Source organism: Helicoverpa armigera, chromosome 11 (assembly GCF_030705265.1).
Source record: "Helicoverpa armigera isolate CAAS_96S chromosome 11, ASM3070526v1, whole genome shotgun sequence".
NCBI lineage: Eukaryota > Metazoa > Arthropoda > Insecta > Lepidoptera > Noctuidae > Helicoverpa > Helicoverpa armigera.
In genome coordinates, this window is record NC_087130.1 from 5,997,508 (window position 1) to 6,020,750 (window position 23,243).

The following is a 23,243-nucleotide window of genomic DNA, read 5'->3' on the forward strand; positions in this document are numbered from 1 at the left end:
GAAATAGGTGTAATAAGGATGTAGAAAGGCCAAGTAAGTGTTGAAATTTCCCCGTCAACTTTACTGAGTCAAGCTGCCAAAATAGGCATTTGTGAGCAAATAAGTAGTGTGTATCGTGCCTACTGCTTTCATTTCTTGTTTTGACTACTATGATCTGATGTAATTTTTACCGCCTCTTACAGCATCTGCAAAATACACACGTAATTGATAATATGTTTTATATTTTATTAATAGAATTAAACTTTGACTATCCAGTCAAGTCACTGAACTTATGTGGCCAAATAGTCACGCATGAAGCGCCACTTCCGTCAGTGATTTTACTTGCGTTTCATTTAGTAATGTTCTATTAGTGTATAAATAATTAATGATAAGTCCTAATTTAGGGAAATTACCTACGTGACTAATTATAGTTTTGAAGTGAAATAAATTACCTGAAAGTGAGTACCGCAATACAAGCGGAAACCGCTAAGATATGAGTCGGTTTACTCACCGGGTTTGTATGGAGTAGGTATGTACCGGTTTTATAGAATACGATGAAGTAACTATAGTAGATTTTCTAACTTTTTATCATATTTAGACATTAGATTTTACCCACTCCATCCTATAAATATTACTACTTAGACACGTATGATAGAATATGCCGATATTCCGATATTCACGGGTTTTATAAAAAAAGAAACCCTAGCTATAGCAACAAAAGCTATTTCTATTGCCAGTCAATATAAATTCATAACAGTCGATAAGGACCTCTCTAATCAACAATTGGAGGGCCTTGCCCTGTCCTCACGCCATTAGCAAGTACGCTACACGCATACTTACGACCTACTTTGAACTCGCCCTTATCTCAACACTATTGGAAAAGTTTTTCCTTTGTCGGGAATATACCACGATAACGATTGACGTCCGTTTATCTCACTTAATGATGACTTTGTTTATATTTTATTTATTTGCTAATTATAAAAATTATGATAATGGAATTAAACCTCGACATATTCTGATAGTCTGGTGTTAGACTACTTATAATTGTGAGGAAGGCAAAACAGTACGATAATATAAAGATTAAATCAAGGTCCACAAGCCAGTTTATATGCAGAATATCGTCATTTTAATTTCCACTGCACCCACTTACATATACCAACTCACATATTAGCATGTACATCATATCAAATAACAGAAAAAAAACATTAAACTTTTAATCCTTTATGCAAGCCATGTGTTTTAAGAAAGCAACATTTTGATATTATAATTTTGGGTAGAGTTGACTGTAACTGAACAATACTACGTAGAATTCGCTTCTTTGGTTGGTTAATTATGCCAATCTCAAGAAATGATCCAATTTGAGAACGACTTTTTAATTAGGTACGCATTGTAGATCCTTCGGAAACAGCCAGTGTAGTATATTATTACATTATCAGATTTGAAACGCACCGAGTGAACCGTATTTTGAAAAAAGTCGGTTAAAAATATTCACACAGCTTGTGCTACACTTGGCCATTGTATTGTTCGGAAAACATTCAGCATTTCCTGTCCATCTTCGAAGAACTTAATTGGAAAACAAAACGCTGATGAATGAAAACTGGAGGGTCTCATTGCAGACTAGTATATAATTTTGTAGCCGATGTGTAGCGATTTTAACCATTAACAATTCCTTAAATACTTTCTTGACTCTATCGTGTTTTTTATGCTTTAAATTTTAAATTCACCTTAGGATGCTGAATATCTTCAAAACCACGAGGGTAGCAATTGGTAGCAACTAATGGTGGCTGGTAGCAATTAGGTAGCAACTCTCTATATGTATTTCAAGAGGATCGGTGATTTGTGACGGCGGACCTGACGCAGACGAAATTTGCATAGTACTCTTGGATAAAATATATAAGGAGAACCTCTATTAGGTATTCTCTATAATAATATACCTCTATAAGGTTCTTATAGTAGGTAGGTACTTACAACATATCAATTAGGAAATTGTTTCATAATGATGGCAAATATGCTTTAGTTTGATGTACTGCGTGTTAAGGAACTGTCGATGTTTACTAATAGTAAGTTTTGATATTTATAAATAGTGCCTAATAAGTAATCACAAGTAGCAAAATTGTTACAAGATTCTAAAAATAGTTAGCAAGTTTCTAACGCTTCATAAATAATTCAGTACCGATATAATTAGAGTTATTGTGCATTATTGAGGTCAGCTACTATTATGCAAGTCGATTATCAGGAACCTCTAACAATCGTTAACATTTTAATAATGTTATCCTCCCAATTGGCGTCGTAATTTTTTCTGCGAAACTAATTTCAGTGATTAAATTAAACAACAATAGTACGCCGTCGCATTCCATATATTGTATGAAAACATAAAACATCAAAAATTCATAAGATGACAATAAAATGCAAATAAATGATTAGATTTACAAATAATTGATTTAAAAGGTGTTAACTAGAGTGTACAGTGCTGTCGCGAATGCGAATGTACAATTCATATTTTCATTACAATGAATGCGACCTATCCTGTAAAATGAAAGAAAAATAAAAGATATGAAAGGGCGCCACCTTTTTCTCTGATGGTGTTATTTTGTATCCCTCTACTAATGATTAAAATGATTCAAACTGCTCGATGACTTAAAATCTGCTTATCTGTGATACAAATAATATCTATACTTCTTAATGTTAATATTATCATCAAAAATATACGTTACTTCCACAACTTCTGTATGAAACAGTGTTCACAATGCGCGCTTCTGTGTCGCGCCATATTGACAGTATCCGATCTCTGGAGGTGGCGGCGGTGGAGGTTTATTTGATAAGACCTTTAGCCTTGTAAAGGTCGCGCATTAATCCTTTTAGATAACGGATTTCGCGCTGCAAGTCGGAACACTTGTCGCTGAGTTTGGAATTGCGCTCGCGCATCTGTTGTTCCTCATTGAGAAGGTCTTCGATCTCTGCCTTCTTCTTCTGGCGGTAACGCGTCGCCGCATTTTTGTTCTGCTCCTTCTTGCGGGAGCGGCGGTCGTCAGAGGGGCGCGAGTATGGCTTGGGCCTGGAGGAGGACGACCACTCGTCGTCAGTGCACGACGAGCGCGGCGACGATGGCGGGGAAGATTGTGGAGATACACTAGCACTGCCTCCGGAGTGCTGCGGAGAGGCGAGCTGCGCGGCGCGGTGACGGACGAGCTCCTCGACGTCCTCGTACCCGCAGTCGTAGTGCGGCGCTGGCTCGGCCAGGGGCGCGGGCGCGGTCACGACGGGCCACTGGTCTTGGGTCGGCACAAGAGGCAGAGCGGGCGCGAACGGGGCGCATTGCGCTTGTTGAGCGTAACTTAAGAGCAATTGAGTCGCAGGCCCCGGGGGGCTCTGGGGCGGCGTGAGGTGCGTCAGCTCTACGGCGCCATAGACAGTCTCGAACTCCCGCAGGAGATCCTCGGTGTGCTGCGGCGCGGAGAACGTCGGTACAATCGGCAGCGACACCGGAGGAGTCGGCTCTACGCGCTCCGGTACTTGCGAGATGTTCTCAAAAATGGGAAGCTCCGATTTTTCCTCTAGCCAATTGGAGAAAATATTCTCTGTAAAGAAAGAAATAATGAGTTTAATTTGTGAATTACAAAATTACAGTACATACATACTTTAAAATGAATAAAATAGTATAAAACCGGTTTGCTTCTATGAATAATAAAATTTTATAAATATCCATAACTGTTTCAAGATTTTGCTATTCAATGTAATCAATGTAACAGCTCTGATAGGAAAATTCCACAGTCGTTGAATATGATCAAATTATGCGAAATAATAAATAATTCCAGTCAAAGGCGTCGGTATATTAGAACTACAACGTAAGCAAAAATGCAAAGTAGATATCCACCCTGAACTAAATAAACACAATCTCATGTTGCACGCAGGCGCCCGAACAAGTGATGGGCCATTGTTCGATCATTAATTACTCTATTTATACCTTATTAAATGTCCATTATTAAACAAGGCACAATCATCTGCCACTTTGGCTCGTGGACCACAATATTATCTACAGATATGATTATTTATAGAAAAGTGACATCAAAGTCATCGGCTGCTACATCAAGTTTCATTGCAATTTGTGATTCTTAATCTTATATTATTTCTCAATGTACCTAACTAAGAAAGTTAACTGATAGCAATGACTTTGTATCAAATGTAAAAGTAGACACTGATTTATGAAGAATTTGAGCGCAATGGACGGCGATCCGAGACCGACGAGGCAGCGCAATCAACAATCAATTGGACGTAATTGTTCATATTGGTTTCTCAGACCTTATGAGGAGAAAAGAACAACACTGTTTATTTGATCTCTATTATTTTTTGTAAATATTGTAGACGTTAATAGAATCGTTAAGTTGGCAACAAATATCTGAAGCAGTCAGTTCGGACGACTGCAACACCCTGACCCCAGATAAACCTGCACAATCAGAGTTCGGTGACACCGCGCCCTCGATAGCAAATCACTAGATAAGTTCACCACTGCGCTGTCAACATCTTATTTAAAACTTGTTTGTGACCAAATCTGCCACCATCACAGGAAAAAAAATCTAAAAAACATTCCATGATGAAAAAATTTAAATAGCGAATTCGACCTTGTTATCATAATGTTGTCTTGTATCAGGCTTTTTATAACTGTTTTAGAATACTGAATATGTTTCTACACCGAATTAGTTTAACGGTACTAGTTTTATTCGCAATCAACATAAAGTTAACTATCAGACATCCGCACGTCGGATGTTGCATACTTATATTCAGGACTCAGGTGCAGGACATCCTATCATTAGATGCCTAAAATATGACGTCAAACATTCGACGGATTGGATTGAAACATACCAACAAGCAGTGGAGGACGCTGTTCAATAAAAATACAATGAAAAATAAATCGGACCAAGGCAATGAAAGTAAAACGAACTTAATTTTGTCACGTTTACAATACGTGCCAAGATAACTATTTATCCTACATTCGAAAGGTGTATAGGTAGGTCGTATCTGTATCAATGTGTAGGAATGGAAACAAGTGGTCAATAAGTTGCTTTAATTATTGGGCGAGCGAGCAAGCGAGGCCGCCTTGTGCGCGAACTGGTTTATCAGTAAAACACGGTCCAAGTTATCAGTAAACAGCTATTCTTGGATGCTGAACTGTTCTTCGAGAATTTACGAACAGAAATCATAACAAAAATAATATATAGCATAGACTATAAACTTCGGTGCATACTTTTCAGTGAATTGCTTTCCAAGATTAGTAGTTAATACTTTTATTCCGCTCTCTTTCATAACTTGGACCACAACCAGCAGGCTATGGCATATTAAATGTGCAAAGGAATATAAATTCCAGCCATGAATGCTGATTTGATAAATAACAAATTAGCTACGGCAACATATTAAACCATTTTAGAATCATGTATGACATTATGTATTTAACAGTCATGAAACAAATATTTGTTTACTAGTTTCTAATATTAATTGTATTATATTGTTTAGATCCTAGAGACTGGTACATTGTGTAGGAATCCTGAAGACATTATTTTAATTGATAAGTAGATCGGTACGTCATAATGTTTCCGGCAAAGTGAAGCTTGAACTGTATCCATGTTGTTATACAAACAAACAAGTTTGTTGCGCAGTTCGGTTATCGCTCCAAATCGAATCGTTAATGTGTCCAGTTACTTAATTGGAGTAAACATTCGAGCTGAACACTGTTTTATCAACTTACCACACAAAAACTAGCAGAGTAGACCTTCAATGACATAAAGATCAAAACAAAGAAAGAAAAAAACTCCAGTTTACTAGAGCATTCAGACCTTGAGATCGCCTTTCCGCCAGATTTACTCAGGGTTACTAATTAATAAATACATAGTTGCTATTTTTAAAACTAAGAAAATAAAATTCTGAAACCACCTACCAACATACATATCTGCCAGAGCCATCACGAAGTCCAATTATGTTATACAAACTGCTTTTCTATCCCAAACAAGAATGTCCTTAAATGTCCTTACTGCTACAATACGGTTCTAACGATAACTTTAAAACGATTATATAGGCAGTGGTAAAAACTGGAATCCTCGTGGTGTGAGCAATAGTCGTCGGTGAAGATCCAAGGGCCAAGCCTTAAATCTAACGTCTTTTAACAAGCTTTTGTGAATTGAAAACTATCTCTTTATTCCAGATGCAACGATAGTGGCACTTCATTCTAACGGCGTCCAGACAGCGCATCGACGGTGGCAGACATAGGTTAAGAGGAGAGCGCGAGCGCTCGAAATGTGCTCCTCGAATCGAATTTATTGTCACGGGTTACAAAACAGAAAGCGATCACCAGCAAACGCGACGCGGCACAAGGTACTACTGAGCGCGCGCGCAGTCGCCCGGCCACAGACCCCCGCGCCTTTCCCCACTACTCGCCCGCTACATATAAATAAAGCAACAATGTGCAACGCTGCGTTCACATTTTCACTTCGCTGCCTAATCAACATACAAGCATCAAATATAAATGTATGAATATATGACAACTTCTACTGCGCTCAATTCGACGCAGTGTGGCTATGAACTTTTATATTACACTAGGAGCAGGCAGATATCTTGGTGCATTTACTCCCTGATTCCATAATCGAAGGGAATTAATAAAAATTAAAGTTAAACGATAGGCTAAAACTCTAACAAAAATGAGCTAATCAAATACAATTCTGAGTTTTGTTTGGCGCCATGAATAAAGTTATGCACCGGTGCTTTCGTAATATCGCCTTCATAATATGTATAGTAGCTGACGTTACGTATGTAAGTGTTATTGATGGAAGCCTCGACTGCTGACGGTTCCGACACAGCGGTGCAACAACCTGCGCTCATTGAGCCTGCCTTTCTAATTAAATACTTTGAAATTGTTCCACTGAATTTCGAAACTTTGCTACAGGTTATCTACGGTTTTTTAAATTGAATTCCTTCATCCTCCAATTCATATCAATTTCTAGGCCATAACACAAATGTTTTAACATTTGTGTAACTCATGCATTTAATTAAAAACTTATATCCGAAATGTTGACGTTGTTCCGATAAACGATAAAATGTAGTGGTATGCGAATCAAATCATTCACGTGAACCGACATTTTCTTTTCCTTAACACATAAGTTTCCTTGCATCGGTAGGTTATTTTCTTGGAGGCTGTGTTCACGATTTTTCCAGAACGAACTGCCTCATGAACTAATTTAAAACCAAATCGTATGGTAAACATACGTTTGTTTCAATTTGTCTTTCATCATATTCATGTCATCAAAAGCGAAACTATGAAATAAGCTTTTAAAGTTATTTCGCGAACACTTTAGATAACAATGTTTGAACGAAATATTATTCGTGGCATAGCAGATAACGGACTAAGCCCCTTGATTTACAATAGCTACCCTAGCCAATGAATGAGCCACGATGAGGTTGCGTTAACCAATCACATGTGCTACAAGTACGTCATTATTTGCCGGATTGGCTACATCAACCAAATTACTCTATCCAATCGGACACATTCCCGATACGCCACAGTCTATTGGATTGGCCGAGCTATCCCAGTGCATTATCAACTTTAATTGCTAATTAGCAAACGTTGATAAAAACTGTAACGATCACGCAAACAAATAGTGACAAGTAGTGCTAGAGGTGTGTCAAACCTCGGTATCACGTAAGGGTATCAATAAGTGACCATATCTAGTTTGATAACTGAACATAGCTTCAATCAATTAATTAAGCTTTATTATAAATAACTTCTGGTATCTACTTAAAATCTTTTTTCCTGTTTGAGAATATGACCTTTGAACGTCAGGCTCATTCAAGGCAGAATTTCTGACCTTAATGACTCTAGATTTCCTAAAGATAATTTCAAAAGAACCACACTAACGAACGAGGTGGACGTCCACCAACGAGGTGGACAGACGACCTTATAAAGGTCGCCAGAAGACGCTGGATGCAGGTCGCCTCCAACAGGTATCTGTGGAGATCAAAGGGGGAGGCTTACGTTCAGCAGTGGACGTCCTATGGCTGAGATGAAGATGATGATGACACTAACGAATGCGACACTGGCCTGCAAATAAAGCTAAGAAAGCACCTTGAGGCACATTGAACCAATTGATGGCGATATTTCCCATATTCCATTATGAAATCATGCGCACCCAAAATACGCTTTGATGTAAAGCAAACAAAAAGTCAAATTGACGCATTCGCGCGTTCACTTTACGTGCATGCACGTCATTTCGCCATAAACTAAGACTATATTTTAGTTATCTGCATCCTAGTTTAAATCAGTTATTTCCCTCTTGCAGGCCTAAGCTGAGCTCAACTAAAGTTTTAAAGATCAGCTTCTGATCAGCACAGAACGATACATTAGAAAGAAAAATTATTAGTTATAAGTCCATTAATAATGGCGTCAACGGCCGATTTCGGCCACGGCGGCTGTTCTCATTTAAGGAGATCAACCAGCTGCGCAGGACATATATGTATATGTATATGTGCACGAGCATTTGCGCAGACACAGGTGCACTCCCTATTGCTTCACTCTCATAACCCGATGGGACGGCAATCCGACATGACCGGAAAGAGATCTGGCGCAGGACCGACATTTACGTGCTCTCCGACGCACGGGTGAATCAATCACCAACTTCCAGACTACGGGCTGCTTTGTGAAAGTTTAAGAAAACCCACAAAGCGATTTCGGCCCGACCCGGGAATCGAACCCGAGACCTCGAGCACAGCAGTCGCGCTTGCGACCACTATAGGCAGTCATATATAAAATAAGTCCATTATAAAATTCTTGAATCACATCATCGGTCACTTTTAAAACCTTTTTTTCTCTTCGTGCAAACTCTTTTTTTATGTTCTTTGAACAATTTCATGTGGGTGTAAATGATATGCTTTTTCAATTACTACGCTTTTGTTATGTTAAAATTATGCATGCGTGGCTAAATAAATGGTTTAAAATTTAAGATAAGTAAGTATGCAGTATCCAATTTATATAAAAGAAACTTGAGACTATTCCTAATTAGATGCACTTTTGATTGGAGATGATGGTACATGTAATATTGCAAGCAGAATGTTAATTGTTAATCGAATTGTATACTCCGTCATTTTTTACAGGACAAGTTTTAATATTTTACCTGTCCTTAGGTACTACCTACTATCTGTTTGGGAACTTTTCATATGAAGAGTGCGTCATTATATCGCAATTAACGCAACGCAGCCCACCTCACGCCCTTTCTGATTTTAATACTTGATTTTCTTATGATAAGTCTTTAAAATCGTATTTTGTTTTCCTTCCTGTACCCGTACCGTACCATTCACTGGTTTTTAGATACATAAGCAAGCATAAGCATCATTAATAAAAAGCAATAATAATTTCTTACTTATACAATCATCAACATGATGTGAAAATTAATCAGTTCCAAAGCCCAGCCAAATGTGAGTCAAACTAGCGCAGAAAAGGATCATCCCTAAAATATCTATTTTATTCTAACTTACTAACAGTATTCGTTATTATAGCGGCAACAGAAATATATCATCGATTTTTTAACTATCAAGATTCATAGGATACCCCACCTGGTGACAGCTGAACAACGAATATGGCTATGGAACCCTATAAAGCCCTAAACTGTATACATATATAGCAAGCAATATACTTTTAATACCATCTCTTTAAAATGATCATTTATTTGTCGATCAAAGATACACCAAAACAGTTTGAGCTCGATGTTATAAGACGTTCCGTTGAAAGTACGATATTTATTAATTTTGAAAGGCATAAAAATCAGATCAAACAGCTTAGCTCAAAAGCTGAGAAGCTTTAAACGAAGAAGACATCCTCCAGTTTATACTACATAAATATGCTGCCATATGGCTGTAGTGTGTAATGTTGCTAAACCTCTCTAAAGCTCCCGTGATAATTGACATTTGTTAATGATGGGATTTACTCATCTTAACTCTGACCGTGCCGAAAGACACTTTCCTATTAGGAAACAGCCTATCTTTATAAACAGAATGTCGTTACGATATGAAGTGCTACCATTGCCATTGACCAGACCCTAAAATTGTTTTACGTACTGCGGATATAAGCTATCTTTCCTTGAGCTTATGCTGATATTATTTATTGAAATGTTAGGAACTTGGCCAAATCCTTATTAATCTATTTGGAACTGTGAAATGAAATAAGAATGAAGTGTTACCTTGTTTGCAGTTGGTGTCTAGCTGCTGCAGGAGATCGTTGGCAAGCTCAGCGCGGCTGGGCTTGATCTCCGGCGGAGATGGTGGGTACAGACTCGCGGACACGTCGTCTTGGAGGTGGTAGCTGTCGTACTCCGTCTTGGGAGCAGCAGTCGGGAAGGTTTTAAGCAGATCTGTGAACAATGGAGGATATGCTTAAAAATACATAAAAATACAAAACAACTGTTAATCAGATGCAGCACCCTACGGGTATTCTCAGAACTTATATGCTAAAAGTTAACGCAGAAGTCAATTTAACTTCAATGTATAATTAAGTTGATTCGATAAAATAGTCAAAGTACGGATTACATTTGGAATATTGCGCAATAATAAACAAAGATGTATAATAATTTGCTTGTTCATCTTCATTCAACTGTTTTTATCATTTGTTTAAGTTATTTTGCAATATTTTATTAACCCAGAACTATAAACAGTAGATGAAAAAAATATAAAATATTGATGTGTTAAGTTAAATTTGAAACTTAAGTTAAATGCCGTTTAATTATTTTAAGCTTTAAAATAATAATTTAATTCTCAAATACTGACTAAGTTTACTTGACATCTAGCTTAATATTAGTTCTTACTTTGTAGCAGCGATAACTGGAATTCCCTACAGAGGTCACACATTCCGTTATTTTTATAACAACACATTTTTGCACAATTATGATTCAGACACAAAACAGAACCGATATTTATCGAAAATAATTAATTGAAATAATTAGAGCAATGCGAATGAGCAAGTCGAAGAAGCTTCAAGGTAAGTAGCTTAGATAAGTGATGTACAAAATACAGTGCGAAGAGAGAAGACGTCAATATATATATGAACGATATCTGTCGCACGATATTACGTCAAAGTAACGCCCAGATGTCGTGATGCTTTAAATCTTAAGCGATAATGTCACAACAATCATTTGTGTTATTATAAAAACATCTTTACATTGTTCATTTATGTCTTATTTTTTTAAGATTGCGTTGATATAACATTAGGGTCACGTTAGATTCTTACATTCAGTATTTTTTTTCCTATTCATATTGTTAAAATTTTAATATCATACAGATTTTAAAAAAGGAGATAAGCTTGTTTAAAAGCTTTTGAGTTGATGATATGCTAAATGGCCAGCCGATATTTTTCAGAGATAATATGTATATGACTGATTCTGACTGAAGATCGAAGTAGCAAAGATTTTTTTTTTCTTTTTTCAAAATACGTGACCGATTCCTACTAATATTTTTAATATAGGATCTTGTATCAAAAGAAAAATGCTGTGCCACATAAAAGCTAAATCTAGGGACCAAACACTCCTTCAAGTTTGTTTTTCTCTTCATTAAAAATCTGTTACATCCTAAAATTGAGTTTTGCATCAACTTACATAACGTTAACTTAACATTAGCTTAATGTTAGCTTAACGTTTATAAGAGTTCTTAAAAGTAGTGTAATCAGATTACTTTATCTATCGATTTTGACCTTTTAAAGAGGTGTAATAAACATTTCTTAGCTACTTTTCATCCCTCCATTCAATGTGAATCGCACCTGTAGTAATTTGCACGTTTTCATATGATGTCGCGAGATAACATGCGGAATTTGGGATTTACAGACGCTTGTCTACCTTATAATGTTTATCAAATAGTAAATAATGTAGTAATTGCTAAAATTAGATACCAAAACATAAGGTGGAAGTTTTGGTTGGTTTTGTTTGAACAGGGAAATTAAATAAATATTTATTTTTAAACAAAAATAAACCACGCCTTAAGTCCGTAATATTCCGCATGCAGCTCAAGACAAACAACATGTTATAAAATTAAATGTCAAAACATATTTTCATTGGAAACAAGATAAATAATGGAAACTAGCAAACAGGCGATATGCAATTGAAAACATGAGCAGAGGCCAGTAACTCAAGACAAATATGTTTTTAGAAGATGCCTCATGACGTGGTTCTTATCGCCAAACTACAGTCACTAACCAAGCAAGTGATTATCAAGACACACCCACGTATTTAACATAGCAACCAGTAAAGTTCCTTTCTTTTGTTTATATTAAAAATCATGTGAATAGATATTTTTATCTTGGTTTATTCAAGAACATTAAATAAGTAGATCTATCAATATTATTATAGAGGTGAGGTAATATAGAGTAAGGTTGGGGTGTGGTTAACGGCTTCATCTCTAGAGCCTGAGTATATACTCAAATTATCGTGATTATAAATGTGATAGTAATAATACATATTTGCTTGAGTATTGTCTTAAGTTTTTATGTAATAATTATCTATCTACCTAGCGAACACAACCTCTATTTGCATCGTTAGAAGTGGAAGGGCTTTTGCTCCTCATTCAGGTAAGTTTTTTCACCATTTTGACAAATTCTTATTTATTGTCAGAATTTGTACATACTACCAGATTTCAGATTTGACTACGTCCGCGCGAAAAGTTACTTTGGGCTTTACAATTACTTTCAGAATGTTCATATAGGGTGTGTGAGACTAGATTATATTATATACAAACTGACCCAGAATTATTGGTGAAATTGTTTTTGTGTCAAAAATTATATCTAATTGTTTTCTTTTGCAAAGTTCTTAAAAAAAAATATTAAGAGAAAATTGCCTTTTTGTTTTTTTAGGACAGCGTAGAAGAGTAGACCTCTGTTAGTTTAAATCATTAGACGGAAAATCCATTATGATAATAATTTCCTTCTTATTAAGACCCGTCCCAATTTTTCCCTAACAATTTGGTGTGTAGGTGTCTAACTTGACTTTGAGTTGACTTGCTTTGCAATTTATTGCAAAATGTTGAAGTTGAAGTCATTAAAAATGGGAGAACTTCGGTATTAATGGTTTTAAAGGTATGTAAGTACTATACTAGTTCATTTTCTTATTGTAGTCCAAACACCCTGTACATAAACATCCAGCAATAGCCAGGCAATAATCGGTACCTAATAACATTAAATATATTACCGTGACTGGAATATTATTATAATCATATTGACCTAACACATTATCTTTGTGCATGAGGTGAGTTCGTGGGGGTGCTCTCGCGTCAGGAATAAACCACATTAATTATACGAGTTGTGTCAAACGGTCACGCGAGATAATTATGGATACTGATAACAATAGAGCGAATTATGATAAACCTACACTCCAGGATGTTACGTCGACAACTCAAGGGAGATGTGGCTGGTTATATAACAAATTAACACAACTTTGAACCGCCCACGTTGACTCAAGGAATATTCTAGAAGTATGACCGACACTAACGTAAGAAATAACACTATAGGCACCTACCTTTTGTGAGACTATTTTAACAACAATATAAATAGTGCACCGCATGCTCGAGTTTGCTTTGGACGTAGATGGCTAAGAAGGGACGAGAATAACACCAACATAATTAATGGACTGTTTACATAATATATAGTCATCATGTTTATCTATTTTCAGTCCCTAGATGAAACAAATAAGTCATCATGAAGCTGTGTTGAAAATAAGTAATAATAACGATGTGTATTTATATAACATTTTTATTAAAATAATCTTGATAAGTTCAAATTATATTATTACTTATCAGTCAGTACAAAAATTCCATTTAAGGCAGTTAACGAATGACGTATTCCCGCTATAAAATAGTTCAATAGATTACCGAGATCATACACTATCTCGTGGTGCCAAATAAGGTCATCGTTTATTAACGCATGTGATGATCTACACGTTTGACTCGGATCGCACCAATTAAGTACGTGACTCTTGTTTTTGCGTATACAATTGATCATGTAATCCCATACGCTTTCCATGGTTCATTTCTAATCAACATCCTCGTCATTTCATCAAGCAGGGGATTGGAGGCGGCGCAACAGGTCTTCTGTAGCTTCCTATTTGATGGCATACACTTTTTTCAGACATATACAGTATATTACACAATCCATCTATAGTTTCTCAAGTCATCGATTGTTTTCTACGAAATAGAAAACCTTTTTTTACAAAACATGATAATATGTATTGCACGGTTTTATTTCTAGTGTCAATCACTCAGTCCCCATTATATCATCTTAACTGCATAAAAAGCTTGGTCGACACTTTATTATTTTCAAAACTATTAATGATAACAAGAAATATGTTTTTGTGATTTGATTACTATTATCAAAATTTTGTTTTCAATCAAACATCATTATGAGCATAATTTAAATATCATCATTAATCATATTATCACCCAAGAGCAGGATATAATTAATCATCACATGACTATAAAGTCATAAAAAAATATTTCTAGAATATACCGCCAGAGACCCTATGCGTTACAGATATATAGTAGGTATGTATAATGAATATGTAGGTATGTGGTAAAAAGAGATCGGAGAGGGTAATGTTTCATACTTTCTTGCAACGTTAGTAAAACCAGTCCACGTGTTAACTTTGGACTTTACTCACATTTTTTTTTTAATTAGAGCAACGTGATCGATAAAAGAAGAATGATAAAGCAATGTCGCAGCATTCGCGCATGTCAGTCGCGTACTGTAGGTGGGGCTTACATTGGGTAAATAGTGGATGCTTATTGGCCACTTGCAAAGTGAACATTTTTAGAACCTTAGGGTCAATTCACACTGAAAGAGCAGCGGCCGGCAGCGGCCGGCAGCGGCCGTAATTGCAAGGGATTGAGCGTGAGCGCGGCGGGCCGCGCGGCGCCGCACCGCGCCGCGCTCTTACATTTTCCGTGCTCTTACGGCCGCTGCCGGCCGCTGCTCTTTCAGTGTGAATTGACCCTTAAACTTTGATTTCTGAATTTTAACTTTGGTAATAAAAACGTAAGCTATTTTTACTTTTTGAAATGCACTGGCTAAATTGAATGAATTCGCCATCTCTAACAAAGACAACCTAAGCTCAATTACTTTCTGAGTTACCTTATGTTGCGTGATTTGATAATGATTATTTTCATTAACATGTACGTACGACCTACATATATGTATGAGCTTCAATAGAGAAACAGACAAATCCGCCTGACACAAAAAATGCAGAATACTCTTCTGTTTTTGTTTTAAATTAAATCCATAGAACATTCTATTTTCTTGTAGGTATTGCTGACTGGAATCTAAAAGCCGTGTAACGCAAGAAGAATGAACTTTTTTTTGTTCAAGATCATCACCAGACAGGTCATTAACAGGACAAAAAGTGGTACCACCTTAGGATTCTGGATTTTTGTGAAACAACTCTTCGCAAATATCATATTCAAAGGTAGAACTGTAGGTCAAAAAAGTCAGTCAATGCAAATATTTATCTACAGTACTAACCTACACTAATTAATCTTTGATAGCCAGACACATTTTTCTAATTTTCTCGTATCAGCGTCAAAGCATAGATGCACTGTAGGTCATGGATGTAAACATGCATGAAGTTATATAAATTATGTTTTGCAGTTGCCAACAGAAACTAGAAACTAACACTATCTTAGTTATACAATATCTGTCCCCCACCACATCTGCCAGTAGATAAATCAGCAGATTGCACTTTAACAGAGCAGTGCATATAGGATATATTCATATAAAGGAAAAGAAAATAAAATTTAGTTCAAATGTGGTAAAAACCGCTTGTACAGAGTCATTACAATATTTTGAAGTAGTGATATTCTCGCTTTGAATCAAATAGGTTAATGAAAGCTTGAGCAGATAAGGAGTAAAACTCCAATCTTTTAATCTAAATTGGTCGAAAACTTCCCCCTTAAAGGTAGTGTGCACCTTACTGAACATACGGGACATCATTGTCCAAGGAAGCGGATCCAAGACAGAACAGCAAAATCGATGTGGGCAATAAAAGTGCAAAGTTGTAATGGATCGGGCGGGCCACTGAGATCACCACAAGATGGATACAGGATAATGGAATGCGACCTAGAGGAAGATCGAGGAAGCGCTGGAGAGATGACTTAGATACCTTCCACATAAACTGGCCACGAAATGCTAGTTACAAATTAAACAATTTATTTGCATAGATCAGGTACATCATCATCATCATCAGCCTATCGCAGTGCACTGCTGGACATAGGCCTCTCCAAGTGCACGCCACTGAGATCGATTTTCGGCTTCAGGTACATAATACAAAATAAATAAATTACTAATATTAAGCTGTTAACAAAAATTTTATTATTTTGGAAAATCCACGAACACGGACGGTTATTCTTTAAAATATGTTAATAATGCAAGTAATTATGAATAAACTGCTCATTTTCCTTATAAATTACTGGGAAATTGTTATGACTGCCAGTGGCAAACAAGTGTTGTTTTTATCGTAACCTTTTTTAAATTCATAGCTAATTAACTTCATAAACAGCGTGACATAACTGGCAATGCTTTTGTACGAAGCTTATGCAAAAGCTCTTTTCTAAATGCTTAAGAAATAATTGTTAGCATAACACAATTATTATGACTAGTACATATGTTCCATAAACTACACGAATGTCGCGAAAGTTATATTTTTATGGAAATAGTAGTTGTCGACTCAAACTTAAGTCCGATTCCTCGCCATCTACGGTATTCATGGCGTCCATGGACGATTTTGACCACGGCGGCTGTTCTCATATAGGGAGATCAGCCAGCTGAGCAAGACATACATTATTATGGTGCACAGTTTGCGCGGACAGCGGTGCACTCTCTATACCCTCACTCTCATAACCCGATGGGACGGCATTCCGGCAAGTCCGAAGAGAAATAAAGCGCAGAACGACATTTACGAGTTTTTCGGTGCACTCCAAGTTTCCAGACTGCGGACTGCTATGTAAAAATTTCTAAAACCCACAAAGCGATTTCGGCCCGACCCAGGAATCGAACCCGAAATAGTGCACTGCAATCACGAGTGCGACCACCATGATAGATGATTTTAACTGCAACATAGTTTAAAAAACCTTGAAAACTATACAAAATGATATATGATATCACAAATACTTACATTATTATTAGAAAAATGTCTGTAGGTATCACATATCGTAACTAAGTAATGTTACAAAATCATAAATGTATTTCTCAGTTATTTTTATTTTTGGTATCTTTTGACATTAATTCATATTTAATCTTAATTTACTGTAATTTTTATGTGCATATTACGGAATTCTATACAATGAAAATTGTTATTCAATAAATAAATGATGATGATACACATACCAAAAAAAAAAAACGGGAATATACATTAATGGGGCATTTTCTTGTGAGAAATCAATGTTAAGGGCTTTTACGCCTCTTCCTGGACCATTCTGTGCATAAAATTAAAACTAGTATTTCAAATCAAGCACCAACAAGTTCACCGCTTTTTTTAAAATTACCCGGACCTATAAAGTATGTAAATAAAGAACCCTTACAGAATACTTTGTTGGGCGTATGTCTTTCTGACGAAATTTTTTCTCAGTATTGCCTAGAGATATTAAAAACTAGGGTTTGTGGTCTCTTAGGTCTGAAACTCCGTTAAAGCCACCTCGCGCTTTCAAGCAAGGTGCTCCACGCGTGCCTTCGCGACCGACGGAGCACTTTTGTACACCTACACACAAACACTCATATGTCGATTTTTCTAATTTGCTTAGTAGGGTACCATAACTGATAAAATATACATGTCGTTCACTGACAATCGTAAAACTGGTTAAACTAGACAAAAAAACAATGATTTGTACTTTGTTTTGTTGTAGCAGAGAAAAAAAGAATAATAAAAAACATGTACATCATTTTACATGCTTGCCTTGTCAAGCTATTACATACTAATACTACGCCATCTGTGTAAATACACGTGAACTACTAAAACATACAACACAATTTATATCAACATTGTATGCACTTGCGTATTATGTTTCTTTATGCTTGATACGCATTTATGTCCGTCAGCACGTGTAATGTGCCTATGTTGGCCACATTCTACAAACGAGTTTTCCCGAATTGGCGCAATGCCACGTACTGACCATACGCAACAGTACTGATTTACCATGCTAGTGCCGTAAGTCCTTTCACTTTTATACAGAGTCGTACATACCGTCATTGTCGGTGAAGAGCTGTTCGATGTCGGCATCGAGCAGAATGAAGCACTCTTCATTAGTAAGAAGGGAGCCGGCCGAAGCCGGCAAGTGATCCCATAGACTCGCACTCATTTTTGGAGAGATGCAAACTCTGAAACATTTTACATTGACATTTTACTCCAAATTGCAAAAATAAATATGCTTCTGATTTAATATGGTATTGACCCGGTGAACCTTCCCAGTGATAGAATCGTTTAAGATAACAAAGTGAAAAATCACCCCCAAATGTTTCGATAGGGGCAAATAGGTAGTACTTGAATTTATGTGCAGTAGCATTAGCTTTTTTGCCTTACTATAAAAAGTGTTGCCTTGTTGACCTAGAAGGATTTTTTTAGAACAATAACATAACTTACCACAAAATTAAAAACAAGTGCAGCGAGATCAGAGTCCGATGATGAAAATGGTGGAATTTGTTGTCGAAGGACGAAGCTGTCCGGTGAGGGCGCCATGGTGGCACTGGAAAATTACAAGTCATAAAATTAGTTCATGAATACAAACGTTTTTACATACAAATGATAAAGCCACTAGACTTCGTAGGTAATTTGGCATTGCAACTTTCCATCCCAGGTCGTTGATATAGGGGCCACCCCAAGGCTAGATTGCAGGTTGTAATGGCAAAAGATATGAAGGAGCGCCGTGTCCAAGCCGATGTCTTAGATTGAGTGAAATGGAGAAGAAGAATAAGTTTTTATAAAGCTGAAGAGACCTTTTCGCTGGCACATAATCCTAGGAACTACTCTCACAAAATAAGTGTGTAATGAGAGTAAATAAAAGAAAGGCTATTGAGAGGATAATAGAAAAAACTGAACATTACAATCAATAGTTAAATTGGACATTATATTATGTCATGAAAGACACTTGATGTAATATTACGATGCATAATGGAATAAAATAACTTTAAAGACCATAAAAAAAAATATTTTCTTACCTAAGAATTTAAAAAATGTCTTTAATGTTAGTCAAGCTTCAAAAATAGTACCATCGTGAATGGGTTCAAAGTACCATTAACGCACGCTTATGGTGAGTCATGTAAACATAGCTATATACCTACATAAAATGCTAAGTCATGCAAGAGCCTAATTTAGCCGTATTATTAATATTATCAGAAGCAGAATCTATTGTGATGTTTGGCTCAGTATATTGATAAATATACGCAAACAAAGGATAAGATATCAAGAGGATTATTACGTACTTCACTGATAAAAACGAAACTTTACTCTTTTTGCATGCATTGTTTCATTCACCTGTATCGATCGACGAAGGGGATAAACCTACGAGTTAATGAAAATATAATACATAGCAACAGTATTAGTAATAGCGCACTTAAATTAACTACTCTACTTAGCGTTATTATAGCATTTCAACATCCCTCGAAACTCTCCAATAGTGACCTTTGTACCGACTTATAGAATTGTGTATAGACGGTACGTTTGCGGTAAATAAAGCTTATATTTTCCTCTTCTTGGAATGCCTGTGTTTTTCTTGGAACTCATGCAATGAACAAGAGCATGTAATTCAAAATATGAGCCGATTTTTATCAACGAAATTACAATTATAGCGATGATGTCATGTTTATTTGTACTTAGCGTGGTCAGGATTTTTTACAGTCTTTGACTCGGCTTATAATTGAAAGGGACGAGGTTCTCCTCGGCGTTGTTTTTACTTGTGTGTGACGTTCTTTATCTTTATATGACAACGTGTTCGTTATTTTTTACCTGAATCATCATGACTACAAAACTATGCCCAAGTAAATTACTACACACAACGTGCTTACTTCAATCATTCAACATGTTCTTGGTTTTACATTAGTATGCAGCGTTGACTACCAGCGGTAGACCCGTTAAATGCTAAGTAATACATTTACTGTAATGATACTAACACAACTGCAGGAATTTAACAATTTGTCCATGGTTGTTATGCCACAAAGTAACGGTGCATGAGCACCTGCAAGTATATTTGGAAATATCGATTGAACTTAATTTATGGATACCTTGGATTGGCCCTTAATATGCAGAAGGAAAATTTATTACATTTATTTTCACAGATTAGCGAAAAGTTTTTAATTATACAGCATATTGTAGTTCATACAGTAACGAGCATACGGTGCATGATATTTTAATGTAAGTAGGCATTATGTTAACGTAGTGCGTTAAACGCTGTTCAACGTAGTGTGGTAGAAACCATTGACGTCATTCATTATAGCGCACGCAGCTACTGTGTTCCCCTATTCTTACAGCGAAGTTAATACAGTCCAATTTTGTATAAAAATATTCTACCGAAAGCTCAATAGTCGTTCTAGACACGTACCAACAGAATATTTCACTTTATGTCACAACACAACGGTTGATTGTATTGACTTTCAACATGAACAAACCATTGATTGCACAAAGTTTTGAAACACCCACTTAGTAGGTAGGCGACTACGTAGTAGTAACTTACGTAGATGATAACTGTAAAATAATAATAGCCGTATTTGAAAGTCATGAAAACGATTTCGATGGTGGATAATTTGTGCTGACTGATACCGTAATGGATATAATCGTCAACACTGGTAGTCTACATTATATTAACAATAAATATCTTGGAATTAATATGCTACCGCAACGATATGGGGTGGGAGACGCCACGAGCATCAGGTGTCGAGAGACGACTACCGGCCTGGTCACCGTGGAAGCGGGTCTGTAGGCTAGGCGTTGAGTGACGGGTTGCTCGCTGTTCGTCGCATTTAACGACGACAGGCCCCTTTCGGCGGCGCATTTTGTTTCACGGGCTCCTCAAACAGCAGTCATCATAAGAGCCAATGTCCGCCAGAATTGCAGAATTGTTCGAAGGAGTTACCACTGCCCTGGCTGAACCACCACACTTAAGAACTCCAGAAAGAGGTGTGGGTTTAATCAGTGAATCTAGAACTCTTTCGTGCCACACCCACAGTGAGATTGGGTCATTAAATGATTTCCCATCTCCTATTAACTAGACATTTTCTCAGGCATCAAACCCTAACTACATCTACCTAGCAGCTCTAGACTACTTAAGCTGTTATCTACAATTAATACAGGATTAACAAGTACTGTTTTCTGCTGTCTGAATTAGCCTTACAGGAGGTGGAAAATGCCAGAAAGTTAAATAACTGTTCTACGTTATTGATGCTCAGTAGAAGGATGGTAGGTAATTGAAAACAATTGAAGAACTGCTTGATGTATCAAAGTTGATATAATATTTAATAACTTCAATAACTTGCAGAACAACAGACACATTTTTTTTGAATTAGGAGATAAATATTAAGAGATAAAAGGTCATATTTATCGTAATAATTCTTAAAATGTCAATAATATACCTATATTGTTTATAGATAATTTAAGATTACAGTTATTAGCTACTTCCTCCTATACAACATTGGTCAATTAAAATTATAAATATGTTTTTGCAAGATACCATTTTTTTTCTCTTCAGATGATAAACTGATTTCTTAAGTAAATAAAGGGGTGACATAAGCAAACATAAAAATCAAACATGGAATTTGATGTGTATTAGGCAAGCATGTTATGTGAAAAATAAAGTATATAAGTACTTAATTTGTTTTAAAAATGAAACCAGTACATTACTTAGTACCGCTATCCCGTTGTATGATATCCACAAATATATATGGAATAAAAACTCCACATTTTATATTCAATTCAAGCCCGTTGTAACAAGAAGGATTATAAAAATAAATATTTATGGAAGCAAGTTAATCATTAAAAATAAACTTCTTATCAAAAGAAATACACAAACAAACTATTATCATGGCATGTTGAGATGTACCCTACCAAACCAGCACACCACTTGTATCTTTCATTTGAAAAATTATTTTCAGAATCAATAAAGTAGGTCCAGAAACCTCAAATATAAAATGTAAAATAATATTAAATTGTTCTTCCCTCCAACATGATAAGTTGTAATTCATTCAAGATAGAATGGCAACTACTGTACAAATCAATCTCTTTAAGAATTTTTAGGTTATAAATAGATGCACACGGAGGAGTTTCAAAATAAACCATTAGTTAGTGAACATCTGAGAACATCATTCATAGCAGACATGGTACTCAATGATGAACTTTTCACCTCTTTTATGGTTAAACAGATAACAATGTCTAAGCATAATGCAACAAAACAATTAAACTATATATATAGCCAAACATTATATTGTAACTTAAAGATTTTTTATAAAATATTAGTGATTTCTTACAACGCAAACAAGGATGATATATTTTTTTAAATCAATAAAATAGTAGTAAATACGTCGAAAATGTTTCTTAATAGTAAACACTCCCAAGAAAACCCATTGCATCTTGAGGTGAAATACTGATTGCTGCTAGAAAGCTATATATTTTGTTGTTCCCTATGTCCGTGTTATGATCTGGTAGCTTGCTAGTGAATGTATAACAAACTAGATTGCGAGCTAGTGAACAGATGGCCGTTTATTCCACGAAATGAATGTCGTAATGATAGATCTCCCGCGCAACTTGATGTTGGTGAAAGCGGCGTAAAACTATGTCAATATTTGATGTATGACAGAACTACATAATTCAACAATATCTAAACAAATGAATGCATTTACAGTTAGTTGTTAATATATGGACCATTGTACCCACAATACTATGTTAATTGATTGGAATGTAGCGGGAAAGGAAATGTTGTTAGAGAAACCACATTTTACTAAAAAGCATAATAAATAACTTCTACTTACAACATTTTTATTATCGTGTGACGGCACACGCAGGTGTGCAAACTTTAGGCACTAGTAACCCATCTTGAACGCAATAATAGCACGGGAAAACAAATATACACGTCTACTAGATTTGAGCCATTGATGAGTAATAGAAGGGGGAACCTGAAAAGGTTAGGAGGGGGAAGCAAGCTTGAACGAAAACGCGAAGTTGCCAGAAAACAAAAATACTTTTTTGCGACAACAGCGCCCTCACTCGATATGATACAACTTGATGACG

At 36.2% G+C, this 23,243-nt stretch overlaps 1 protein-coding gene across 2 annotated transcripts; it reads right to left on the reverse strand.

Annotated features, from left to right (window-relative positions):
* Positions 1-2,318: 2,318 nt before the first annotated feature.
* Positions 2,319-23,146, reverse strand: LOC110370227 (activating transcription factor of chaperone). Of its 2 annotated transcripts, XM_064036753.1 has the most exons (5): positions 22,985-23,146; positions 18,612-18,714; positions 18,216-18,349; positions 10,194-10,364; positions 2,319-3,557 (listed from the first exon to the last, which is right to left on the reverse strand). In XM_064036753.1, the coding sequence occupies exons 3-5, from the start codon at positions 18,328-18,330 to the stop codon at positions 2,791-2,793; spliced, it is 1,053 nt and encodes a 350-aa protein (XP_063892823.1). In that variant the 5' UTR covers positions 18,331-18,349; positions 18,612-18,714; positions 22,985-23,146; the 3' UTR covers positions 2,319-2,790. The 2 variants fall into 2 exon arrangements, with proteins under 2 accessions (XP_063892823.1, XP_021181649.2); XM_021325974.3 differs by lacking the exons at positions 18,216-18,349; positions 18,612-18,714; positions 22,985-23,146 and adding an exon at positions 10,815-11,014.
* Between the last annotated feature and the right edge of the window lie 97 nt (positions 23,147-23,243).